Below are 14,140 nucleotides of genomic sequence, written 5' to 3' on the forward strand. Positions count from 1 at the left end.
TATGCTGCTGCTACTGGTGCTACTAAAAAGTTACTTGCTACATTTGCTTTCTGATCCTAATAGCCTCGCCGTGCTTTGCTTCGGGAGTGAACACGCCAAAGGAGTTCCGAAGTTACTTAGCTACACTGAAGTGAATGCCCGGGAGATCTTATTTTTCGCGTCAGGTGTGTGTGTATATTATATATATATATATATATATATATATATATATATATATATATATATATATATACATATACATATATATATATATACTGTATATATATACATACATATATATATATTTTACATGAGAGAGAGAGAGAGAGAGAGAGAGAGAGAGAGAGAGAGAGAGAGAGAGAGAGAGAGAGAGAGAGAGAGAGAGAGAGAGAGAGAGAGAGAGAGACTTATATTTGCAATAGTCTGTTCTCCAAAGACGGACACAGGTTAGAGGGTTTTCTTTAGTGTGTGTATATATATCTATCTATATATATATATATATTATTATTATTATTATTATTAAATGCTAAGCTATAACCCTAGTTGGAAAAGCAGGATGCTATAAGCCCAGGGGCCCCAACAGGGAAAATAGCTCAGTGAGGAAAGGAAACAAGGAAAAATAAAATATTTTAAGAATAGTAACAACATTTAAATAATATTTCCTATATAAACTATAACAACTTGAACAAAACAAGAGAAAGAGAAACCAGATACAATAGTGTGCCTGAGTGTACCCTCAAGCAAGAGAACTCTAACCCAAGACAGTGGAAGGCCATGGTACAGAGGCTATAGCACTACCCAAGACTAGAGAACAATGGTTTGATTTTGGAGTGTCCTTCTCCTAGAAGAGCTGCTTACCATAGCTAAAGAGTCTCTTCTACCCTTACCAAGAGGAAAGTAGCCACTGAACAATTACATTGCCGTAGTTAACCCCTTGGGTGAAGAAGAATTGTTTGGTAATCTCAGTGTTGTCAGGTGTATGAGGACAGAGGAGAATCTGTAAAGAATAGGCCAGACTATTCGGTGTCTGTGTAGGCAAAGGGAAAGAACCGTAACCAGAGAGAAGGATCCAATATGGTACTGTCTGGCCATATATATATATATATATATATATATATATATATAATATATATATATATATATATATATACATTACATGAGAGAGAGAGAGAGAGAGAGAGGAGAGAGAGAGAGAGAGAGAGAGAGATTTCCAAAAACTGGTCACACGACAGAATCCTATCACGGTATCAATTTCAAGTTCCATATATACAAAACAACCCCCGATGGTTCAGCTTGAGATATGATAACGTCATCTACCACTTAAGCACGTTACATGATACATTTTATAGACTACTTTATTCTTTTCAAAACCTGAGCATCATCTTTCCCCCCCCCTTTTTGAAGGCCCTTGGCGGTTATAAATCAGGGCATAATAAGGCTCCTTTACTATTAATCAATAACAAACGGTAGGTTTTGTTGGAGAAAATAAAGTATCTTTATCACAAATTCATTGTTTAAGGTTGCAAATTTAAATTTCGTTTTATTTGTAAGTAGATTTTTGTAAGCTATAAAAATGTTCACTTATACAAAAGCTAATAAAACCCCAAATTCCAAACATACTTAATAAACTAAAATACTTATATGTAAATTAAATGCCTGATGTTGAAGAATATTTTCATAACATTATTAGCTCTCTCATCTCACAAATACTAATTATTTTAATTTATTGTCACTGAAACTACCCAGTCTTCATTCTTACAATGATACCTTGCCAAGCATCCTATACAAGACCCCTCCCAAAAATCTGTTAAAAAAAAAAAAAAAAAAAAGAGGTTGACAGGAAACAGCATCCTTATAATGAATAACAGATGCTACCAATGAGTGTTTTTTTAAGGAGTAAAGATGGCAGTAAATAACGAGATGGAGGTAGGGGGTGCGTGGATATATGAAAATATATATTACTTTTAATTCCCCTATATACTTCTTATGAAAAGCCTTTGAATTAAGACAGCTTAAGGAGTTAAATTCTATTGCAAATGACTTCCGAAAAAGTCGCTGAAAAAATTTATGTCAAAACTAATCAAAACACATATTTTCCTGTATATCAATTTCTCATTCTACTAAAATAGCAATCAAAAAGAAAATTTTGTTATCCCACGAATGCACGACATAAAAAATACCTTAAAATATAATTCATTATCTTTAACAAAGTATCATTGTTCTCAAACCTTATGAATCAATGGTAATAGTATTTATGGAAAGCTAAAATACTTTTAGTTTCGTAATCCGTTACAAGACGTACAGGTAATTCTTTATTTCAATCGAACAAAAAATATCTTTTCACTATACTACAGTCCTTTGGAATATGATCCATTTTTCCACTTTATCTGACATCCAAACTTACAAGGCTATCTCTACTACAGCATGTTTGATTTTATTGAAACATTTGCTTTAGTATTTTCTCTTGTATCTCTCTCACTCTCTTTAGCATCCTCATTAAATCTCTCTCTCTCTCTCTCTCTCTCTCTCTCTCTCTCTCTCTCTCTCTCTCTCACAAGTTCTGTCAACATATACTTCTAAGAATTAAGACGGTTATGTTTTCACTACCTCGCCACTCGTCCTCCAATCTCCTTGCCTAGCTTAGTTGCAAACACTATTCAGTAAGGAGTACCCTTTCCGCTATAGTTCTTACTTAAGACGTGAAAAGTATGTTAATAATCGAAAAGGTAAAACCCCCTCACCTCTTATCCAGGTGGGCAGTCTTTATAATTTAATGACATGAAAACCAAAACTCCTACATCGTCACAATTCCAAGAACCAAACAAACTAATGTCGAATGACTAATCAGTTGAAGGCAACTTAGGAGAACTCTTCCCCGGCCGAAAATAACAATGTCAAGTTTCCCCATAAGTTCGCGAACTAAATCAAGGCTCTCTGTCAGGGCAACAAAACATCTTTCTCTGACAAAAGGAGACGGTCCATTTCTGCAAATAAGCAAGCAAGCCAGGGGAATATAATGCAATGGATTTATGAATCGGCCCCATCTGCATCCGACAGAGACAAATGGCATCTGGACCTTGTTCAAGCCTTCTCGTGCCCCCATATGTCTGTCGCTACAGAAACCATCCGTAACCGATGGGGTTGGAGGAGATGGAAGAGTAAGAGGAGGAGGAGGAGGAGGAGGAGGAGGAGACAGAAGTGGCAGGTGGGGTGGGGATGATGAGGTTACTAAGACGAGGATGAGGATGTGCGCTTAACCACATTTCTCTCTCTCTCTCTCTCTCTCTCTCTCTCTCTCTCTCTCTCTCTCTCTCTCTCTCTCTCTCTCTCTCTCTCTCTCTCTCTCTCCTAAGCTATTGAAAATTTCAACAAGACAATTTTAACAAATACTTCAAGAAATCAGTCTCTAACTTTCATAGCAAAAACAATTATATGTACAGTATATCAACATTCGATAATTTTCTGAGACCTGAGAAATCACAAAATTCCAAGATATCATATTCGAATGAGATCAGATGAAAAATTAAAATTTACTAAACAATAAAAATAAAATCAAAAGTTTCATTTGCGTAAAGTATTTTCTGTAGCTGATTCTTCCTGCTGGTATAGAGTAATTATATACATCACTTTCATATGAAAGTAAAAGAGAGAAACTATAAGAGAGATTACTCGAGTGCCATATGCGGATGGGATCATGATGAGGGGTAGATGGAGATGGTTTGGGAATGAACTTAGCATTCCCCAAGAGAGAGTAAAACGTTCAGTTGGGCTCCACAAGGCACTAGAAGAGTTGGAAGACCCAGAGATACAAGGCTGAGGACTATGAAGCGCGAAATAGGAGATGATGAATGGGGAAGTATTGAATTAAAAGCTCAAGACAGAGATGGAAGTATTGAATTAAAAGCTCAAGACAGAGATGGAAGTATTGAATTAAAAGCTCAAGACAGAGATGACTGGCGAAATCTAACTGAGGCCCTTTGCGTCAATAGGCTAAGGGGATGATGATGAAATAAGAATGCATACTAAAGGACATGCAATGGCGCATTACATCGATAGCTAAAACGGATCAAAACGATGAAAGAACAACACCGATATTTGAAAAAACACTAAACAATAGAAATTACATAATTTGAGAAAATCCCTCATGAATAAATAAAATAATTCTTGAAATTTATAAAACATTTATTAAATTAGTAAAATATACAATCCTATATACAAATAAAAACCTAATGTTGTAAACAAATGAGAAAAAATTCTATATAATCAACCATTAAGACTTGTACGTTTCATAAAATACTTAGCACGAAACCAAATATACGTCTTAGCATGACAGATACGCTAAGAGCCAAACTTATCAGTAGATCATTTTTTTTTTTTTAAACTTTTAATCAGGTTTAATACATTAAACTTTTGACTACAAATTTTGTTTTCCACAAGAGGAAAGACATTAATAATAAAAATATGCTTTTAACTCAAATTTTTTTTCCATCTCGGAATTTGAATATATACTTTAGCTATGCATGAAATGTTTAAATTTTAGTAATGTAAATATCCGTGGAAAATGTTAGGCATTGTCGTGTTAATACAGTAGTTTAATTAACAACCATAGCAAAAGTAGCAACAACTCCAATAACAAATTCTGGAAAAAAAAAATCCCGTTAGCGTTAAATTAATAAAAAAAATTCCGGTAAAACCCGTTTAAAAACAACAACAACAACATGAAAGAAACACATTTAAATTTTCATACAACAAGCCTGAAATCACAATTGAAATACCAACTAAATATAAAGAGAAAAAAAAGTCAGTTGTATAGCTAGATTTATTTTTCAAAAGACGGCAGCCAACACTGAAATGATTGAAAACCTGAAATTCCGATACGAACTCAGGAATGCAATTACACACCTAAAAATAAAGGAAGAACAACAATTATAACCAACCAGCAATCACAGGACTGCAAAAGAGACCATTTCATTCCCTCCTCTGCGAGGCTTTGTCATTCTCTTCCTCGTTCCATTTACCCACGGTTTGATAACCTGGCGTTTCTTCAGGGGCTAGAAGCCCCTCTTTTCTCTTTACTTTTTTTAATAGGTGTATATAAGAGCATCAGGTTGCTGCCTCAAGAGAATGAGGGAAAAAAAAAGGTTTTCAAAGAAGACACTTACATTAACCCAAATTAATTAACTCCCCCCCCCCATCAAAATATCAGGATATATAAGCATCACAAACTTGATCAGTTTCAAGACACGAAAGTCTTCAGATTTGATAGTCATTACACAAAATTGTTGGCTATAATTCCATTAACACTTTTTCTACTGCTCCGTTGGTTTAGATCAACTGAAAGTGAAAATAAAAGAAAAAATATTTCCTATGCTTAAAGGAAGCTACGAAAAAGTCCTAACACAAACAAAATAAACTGATGTTAAGAAATATGTTTGATTTACAGAAACCAAAAAATAAAAAAATAACTCCGCCAATGAACTTGAAAATGAGGTAATATTTTCGTTTGGGCTTATACGTGAATCTGGCGATGACAGCTCACCCAGCAAGGCCTAAATCAAGATCTAAAGAATACCACGCTCGGCGAAGGCCTGCGAGGTCCTTTTCACAAGATAAAAGACAATAATCGTCAGCAGAAATGAGGCGCAGCACATTACAATGGAGTAACGTAAATGAGGGGTTACGGCAAGTGTAACTTGGCAAACAAGAAATAAAAGAGCAGGAACAGATGGGATTTGAAATTACTCTTGGATAAAAACATGCACCGATAAACCATCTCCATCTGAATGTTATTCTTCAAGCTTAAGGTTAAATGGTATGTGATTAATTTTGAGTAATAAAACATTGATAATGACACAAGATATAATAAACATCGCATACCTGGAGAGAGAGAGAGAGAGAGAGAGAGAGAGAGAGAGAGAGAGAGAGAGAGAGAGAGAGAGAGAGCTAATCTCATTTATTTATTCCATTGACGGCTCTATCAAACCAAACCAATATATCAAATGGCTTTCTTCTGATAAAAATAAAATAAAACAGCCCCATTTTTCAAGTGACTTCGATGTGACGGGAAAAAAAATGATTATCCAGTTTTCTGGTAGAGAAGATATCATTCTATGAAAAATCTTGTGTTTTCATCGCTTTCAGAAGGTATAATGAATTAACGAAATTAAGAAAATAATGAGAACATGAACTTAATTAGTCAAACGTGATGAAATTGAAGAATGCCTAATAACTTAATTATTGATTTCCAAAAGGGAAAAAACACAAATTATAAGATAAACGACTAAAAAAAAAAAAAACATTACTTCGATATCTAAAGCTACAGTAAATAAGCAAAAGTTGAAGAGAGAACATATTCTTCTGATGCAGAGATTGAAATAACGTTAAACTCGGTGCGGTAGGATGCAAGAATTATATTGACATAATCTCTCTCTCTCTCTCTCTCTCTCTCTCTCTCTCTCTCTCTCTCTCTCTCTCTCTCAGTGTGGATTAAACGGACCTTTATCAATAGCAGATTATAAGGACTGGAAAGAAAGCATATACGATCTGTTAAATTGTCTTTCTCATTCTCTAAATAATTACGCTAAGTTTATAAGGTATGAAACTTGGTATAAACAAGGATTTTCTCTCTATCTCTCTCTCTCTCTCTCTCTCTCTCTCTCTCTCTCTCTCTCTCTCTCTCTCTCTCATAAGAGTCAGCGTCTGCAAGAAGCACGAGCCATTCTTAGTAGAGAGCAAACAAAAGCAATGGTACAAAGACACATGGTCTTGTACTCTACGTTCCAACACTCAACGACTCGAAAGGATTTCATGGAAAGCCAAAGTCTTCTAATGGAATCGCATTTCTTGAATGAAAGTGAGGAGGAGGAGGAGGAGGAGGCAGCCTAGGGAAAGAGGGGGGTGGGTCAAGGGGCAAGGGAGGGCTAAATAGGATGGAAACGGAAGGGTAAGGAGATGCACCGAGCAACTTTTTGCAACGCGAGGAAAATCAATTTCTGCAGAGCCATCCAGCACGTTTTATTACAGGTAAGCAACCTTGATGCGCGAAAGAAGCATTGAATAAAAAAAAAAATTACGGCAGCGCCAGCAGCGTCGATGCAGCATGGAAAAGAGAAAATACATATCTTTAATCCATACATATGAAAAGGTCAAACCACAGACGTAAACATTGCACAGACAGCAGCTTAATCATATGTCTCCGGCCTATAAGCGAGAGATTACAACTGACAGTTTGGAAATGCAAGGATCCACGAACAATAAATTTGTCCATCGTAGGTATTATATTCAGCAGAAAATAATAAACAGGCACGCATCACTGACACGCAGTTATCTAGATTTCAAAATAGAAAAATAAGGTGAATTAAGAAAAACTTTTTTTCTAAAAGAGTAAAACTGATAACAGTTCCGTGATGAAATGCAGATAAACTTACTTGTATATACTCGTATATTACTCATAAATAGTTAAAAACGACGGAAATATAAAGAGAATCAAGGGCGCAATTTATAAACCTAAAGAACTCACGTACTATCCACAAGCTCAAAACAAGTTATTCAAATAGTCAGAAGTATTAAATGTTGGCACTAAAATTGAAGTTGACTACCGTACACCTCTAATACTACGTATGGTAAAAATATATGGAAACACATAGACTTTCAGCCTAAATTCTAGTGTAAACAAACCTCTAAAATTGATGACAAAACTTACATTAATTAGAAGTTACATCGCACAGAGATTATATCAAGTACTTCACGTACATTACGTACTAGATCTGTTCGAGTTTAACGATTCTTGAAGGTTAATAAATGTGGGTATATGATTAGGTAAAGGTAAACACCATCCTATATATTGGTGTAAGAAGGGTATAAACCCCATTAAAATATACTAAATTAAAAATTGGAAAAGGAATTCTGTTTTGCATGTTGCAAAAAGATGTATCTCATGCATTTTCTATACTTTTGACGAATATTTTTTTCACAGCGTAGAACGTTTTCTCATCTTACATTTTATAATATGACAGGAACAAAAATAAAAGAAATAGCTTTAAATAGCAAAAGGATGAGTATCCTGGGATGAAAATAATTCACATATGTCAATTACTAATTAGCTAATTCTCTATAATCCTATAAGAAATATTTTGCTTTTGTTTGACTGCATAATAACTGGCATAAATAACAATAAGGTATATACGGCAATCACTAGAAAATTAGCACGGTGAGAAAAAAAACATTACAAATTTTGAATACATTGTTTCAAGCGAATATTTCCACAAAATAAAATATAAATAATTATAAAATGAACAACAAAAGTTAGTGCGTCTCTTGGCTATCATTTTTTCTTTTCTTTATTTGAACCCACGGCAATATATTGCGAATGTTTATATATACAACTAAACCAAACCCAGTACCCTGCCATGAATAAAAACTTTACACAGTTCAAAGAAAAAGTTCGAGGGGCGCACACAATGCAGAAACCGTCAGAGGGGGGGAGTTACCCAATAAAAAAATATATGAACTGAATTTACGGAATTCAGGACGTTTGGTCTAGTGCTGGGGCCGGGGAAGACATTCAGCACTAAGGTGCAACTAGGGGAAAGCTCAAACTACAACTTAAAAAGGGAATAAATAACATAATAGAAAAAGGAAGCGGATACGAAGTAAAGTATTACATATAGTGCTACACATGAGGCACACTGATGGAACTATCCACCAACAAAATAATCCTTGTATCGATATGTATAAAATTTTATTTAGTATCAATAATACGCATGTCTACACACACACACACACACACACACACACACACACATATATATATATATATATATATATATATATATATATATATATATATATATATATATTTATATATATATATATATATATATATATATATATATATATAAATATATATACACAATATTATATAAACACATAAATTATATATATATAAATATACACACAATGTCATATAAACACACACACATATATATATATATATATATATATATATATTATATATATATATATATATATATATAATATATATATATATATATATATATATATATTTATATATATATAATAGACAGATAGATAAATAAATTTTCCAAGGAAAATACCCCAAATTTAACTCTAACCTTTGTCTTGATAAAAGGACAATCCTTATTTCTGCGCAAAATCATTCAACACAAAATTGCCGCAATACGTACCAATGACAATTACTCCAAATGAGTGAAATTTAGTTTCAAATATAATATTCAAGATTATTTCCCAAAAAGAATTATCGCATTTTTTTTTACAATTCCAGAACAAAATTCAACTAGACTCGTATGGCAACATATGATGAAATTCCTTGGCCAGTCTGCAGTTTATAACATGGAAGTTGCATCACATTACTATATGAGACCAACAGACAGAAATCTCCTCGGGAGATATAAATGACTAAAATATTCGTAAAAAAATACAATATTACATTTTGTACTAAATCATATGCTTATGCCTATATGACACAGTTAGAAGATACAATTTCAGTGATTAACACAAAACAATATTCAAACAATCGGAAATGCACGAGAGAGAGGGGGGGGGGGGTTTAATTTACCAAGATATCCCTTCACGAAAGAGAATGTTAAGATAAACACTTTTCAACACAAAATTCCAAGTATGCAATGCCAGTCATAATCAAATTTCTTTCACCTAGTAACATTAACAAAGATGATCTTAAGATGTAAAAGTCATTGATCAAGCTTCCTTTTATAGGAGTTTAATATTGCGCAAAAATTACGTCAATAGTTTTGTTTATAAAACAGATTTAACTTGTGTCAGCGTTTGTCCATGAAAGCATAGAAACTATAATGCTTATGTCTATAGTCAATATATAAATGTACAAAACACACATCTTGCTTGATGATTATCAATATGATTAATAAGACTAAATATTTAATTCTACCATCCTCTATTCAAATCATTCAATTTTGTAAAATATTTTCTGAATTTATGGCTGTTTTTGATGAAAACTTAGCTAACAACGCCATACACACAATAAAAAAGAAAGTTCGTAAAACCTTAATACTGCAATAATAACACCTATCTCATTCAATCATTATATTACGGATACAAACCACAGCAGCCACAAAAAGAGCTATTCTACATAATCATTAATCTTTACTGATAACATTAATATTATTTCCTCTTCATCAGTGAACCAAAAACAGATTATTGTTAATTGTATCTCAGGGCATTAGATGGACCCTTTTATTTAATAAGTAGCAATGTGAAACTTAGCACAATACTGGTTTGTCAAACATTTATAACGGAAAACAAGAAACGTTTTAGAAACAAGTAAAATCAAATAGAACTAACAGTGGTTGAAACAAACAAAATAATTACTAAAAGGCCCCAATAACTCTATATTCACCTATAATCAATGACATAAAACACGCTCGTTTTCGTGTTCAGACAAAATATCAAATACATCCATATTCATAAAACTCATATCAAGGAAAATTAATTGGTGGTGGTAGTAATAAAGGTAGGAAATGTACAGGTACAAAACAAAAATTACAAAACCTTTATGCCATATAAATGCATTGATAAAAAATAAAAATCTCTAAAATACTGCATTTTCTACTACGCATTTTCCCAAATGGAATTTCAATACGTAAGATGACACTCGACAATAAATCCAGTACATGAAAATCAAAGATCTAATGTGCATAACTCAAATATATATAGAAGCGTTGCTCATAAATTCAAATTGAAAGTACTAATAACAATATCAACGCATTATGTAATACATTAAAAATCCTGTTTTAGGTCATTCAAAATCCTTTCAATCACGCCACTCGGTAATAAAAATAGCACAAACTTTCATTTTCAAAGTTTATTATTAATTTTCAATACTACACTCACATAAAACTTATTGCTATAAATATAAAAAAAACTCTCTTGATTATCCTTTCATGGGTTAACTCATTCTCGTATCCAACCAATATGAACCTATAAAACTTCGTATCATTAAGAATCTTGATATTGTTTTAATAACCACAACTAATACTAACACTATCATTAATACGATACTACTATTAATAATAATAACAATAACATTAACAAAAATAATACCAATAATCATAACACTTGCTAATCTAAGTTATTATTAGGTTTATCAATAGGTACTTGTGCTTTATCGTTATTCTTAACAAAACTTTTATATTATTCTCAACAAAACTTCTACATTATTTCAATCTATTTACTCTATTACTTAGGGAAAGGCAACCCAAAACATATGATGCACAGACTCGGTATTTATAAACTAGTCACTGAGCTGTTCTTAACCTAACCCAAGCAATTACGAAGGACGCCTTGCTAGTGGAGGAGGAAGAGCTCTTTCATAACAACGAGAAAATAATATAGGTCGCATCTCAAGAAAGGCCCTTGGGTTCGGAAGGGGAAGGGGGAAAGGAGGAGAGTATGAGTCTGAGGTTAAGGATATCCTGGAGGCCCAGCTAAAATCTCTGTTATAAGGCCAAACCGCCTTTAAAAGGAAAAACCGAAAAAAAAGAAGTAACTCTGATGCAATAACCTTTCTCTTGCGAAAGAGGGAATAGGAGGAGCAGACGATGAGGGAGCTTCGATTATTAAAGCAACATACCGAGACAATAAAATCCAGATGACACCGTTATTATTAATTACGAAATTCTAAGTTGGGTACACGTTTTTATAATAGATTTTCTACAAAGACCCACAAATTCTACTTTCAATAATGAAGATATACTATTTATGTCATCTAATTCACAGTATTCTCAGTAAAAAAAGTTATTGCTTATGAAATGCATTTTCATTATTCGAAATTTATTTTGCTTCGTTTTTATTTAGCTTCTAAATACAATATCAAGATTCTTTCTTTGTCTTTAAAAATAATGCAATTGACGAAAAACAAATGACTACTCCACATTTAGCTTATGATTGCTAGATGAAATTGAACATACATATAAAACTGTCAACAAAACTGCTTTTAAACAGCTAGCCCAAAGTATAAAAAATTGTATTTAATAAGAATCCTAAACATTTTGCAGCCACTCTATAATAAAAATCAAATTTTTTCTATTTCTTCAAATGCACTGCAATTTTAACAATTTACAAATAAAATTTTCCTATTGGTAAAAATAAATGCATTTTAAAACGATATATAGAAAAATTGCCGGAATAACAATCAGACCAATTCTATTATAGTTTTCACCCAAATCATGAAACCTTGAGAAAATCAAGCGACCTACGTACATAATCAGCTGAATAGTCCACTTCACGTCCCGGGAAGGATCTTGAACAACTTACCTTTTTAGCTCTGATGAGTGCCGCTAGGGGCGGAGGCACTGGTTGGTGAGGCCTCCGAAGGACCTGCTGCAGGGCAAGAGTCGGGTGGGCCGTAGGAGCGGCCGGAAGTGCCACAAGGCCCCCGTGCCCGGCCGCCAGGCCGTTCAGTCCGTTGAGGCCGTTCAGCGTATTTAAACCACTTAACCCATTCAGTCCCAGACTATTGAGACTGCTGACACTACTGATTCCATTCACTCCGTTGAGCCCCGCGGCCGTCACGCCGTTCATGGTGCTGACGCCGTTCATGCCGTTCAGAGCCCCATTCAGGGCGGACATGGTGCCCATGTTAGCCGCAGTAGGGGCTGTGGTAGCGGCCATCTGTCCTAGGCCTGTAAGGTTGGTTGTGAAACTCGGGAGGGATTGGAACTGTACCCATGGTACTGTGAACCACGTGGGTTGCATGATGGCAAGGAAGGGCTCGGCCCTTGATTGTGATGCTGCTAGCAAGGAAAATCACACTGCAAATACCTGCTTGTGCTGCTGGTGAGCAGCAGCGCTAACAGTAGTAAAAGCACCAGCGGGGAAAAGATCCTTAGCTTCAAGCCTATATACTTCTTGGGAATTTAAAAACAAATGGGATGGTCTGCCCACAACAAACAATAACAACAATAGAACAACACTGCCACACAATATTCCTTTAAGCTGTAATACTACAACCACAGCGAGAAGCAAATCCACTACCTTAGATGAAATTCAATTGAAAATTTTAAATTTACGTAAGACCATGTAAACTTTGTGATCTGGTAAATTCAGAAATTATTTAAATCTGGCTGACTGAAATTTATATGTATTTCGCAACTCTGTTGAATTATAGATAACTGTAGTAGACTCGCCGCTTTCCACCACCAAAATAGAATTACAACCAAATTGCCACCACCTGATTATTCATACGATAACAACAATAATGCCAAAGGGGACACAGCTGAGGGGGAGCAGAGCTAACTACGAACGCCCCATCGGTGTGTCTGGCACGACAGAGGGGAAACTTGTAGGGAGTGATAACGCTTCTGGATCCGCCAAAGACGACACAATTGAAATTTATATACTGCACCGAATCTCAAAGCTACCGAAACACAAAAGGTACTTCAGACGACTTTCAAAACTAATTCTTCTTTCGTGTTTTCCCCTCTCTTCTCTTTCCTTTATCTTTTCCCTCTCTCTCTCTTCCTCTCGCCTTTTAGGCTTCTCAGCCAAAGGCTATTTTTGTGCCGCTGTTTTTCCTTCCTCCGTATTTGTCTTTATCTTTTTTTCGTTCTCTGCCTTCCTTCAAGTTAGAATTCTCCCTCTATCTATTCTTCCTTTTGGTCACTGCAGCCAGAGACGTACCAGGAGCAGCAAATCTACCGAGGGAGGAGGAGAAGAAGCAGCAGCAGCAGAAGGCGCTGAAGAGACCACTGCAAGGCAACCCTTCGATGTGACCCATACAGAATCAATTTGGATGGTTTTCGGGAAGAGGGCCTAAAAGGCGGCGAAAAACTTTGCGTGCGGGCGTAGAAGATAGCCACGTGGGTGGTGGGCGGCCGTGAGGAGCACGACGCGGGTTTGCGAGAGGACGAAACACCACTGAGACCTCCACAGCAAGACAACCGCGGCGGCGGCGGCGGATAGGAGGAGGAGGAGGAGGAGGAGGAGGAGGAGGGGAAGGGCAGCAGCAGCCTCAACAGCAGCAATAGCGGCGCCGGCACCGTTCCGCGCCGACCCCTCTCCCTCTACCTCCCGATGCCACCACTCCCCTCTCCCTCTCCCCTCAGCACGTGGCACGCACCTCCCCTCGTCCTACTCACTACCAGTC

General features: G+C 35.4%; 1 protein-coding gene across 3 annotated transcripts in view; it reads right to left on the bottom strand.

Annotated features, from left to right (window-relative positions):
- The window catches only part of LOC137617256 (pseudouridylate synthase RPUSD2-like), a 429,291-nt gene extending 415,366 nt beyond the window's left edge, over nt 1–13,925 (bottom strand). Inside the window, exon 1 of one of the 3 annotated variants that reach the window (XM_068347231.1) lies at nt 12,310–13,925. In XM_068347231.1, the coding sequence (XP_068203332.1) occupies nt 12,310–12,750 (441 nt within the window). In that variant the 5' untranslated portion in view covers nt 12,751–13,925. The remainder of the gene's footprint in view (nt 1–12,309) is intronic. The other 2 variants (XM_068347232.1, XM_068347230.1) reach the window with 2 other exon arrangements.
- Nucleotides 13,926–14,140: the final 215 nt, after the last annotated feature.

The sequence above is a fragment of the Palaemon carinicauda genome, chromosome 23, assembly GCF_036898095.1.
Source record: "Palaemon carinicauda isolate YSFRI2023 chromosome 23, ASM3689809v2, whole genome shotgun sequence".
Lineage (NCBI taxonomy): Eukaryota > Metazoa > Arthropoda > Malacostraca > Decapoda > Palaemonidae > Palaemon > Palaemon carinicauda.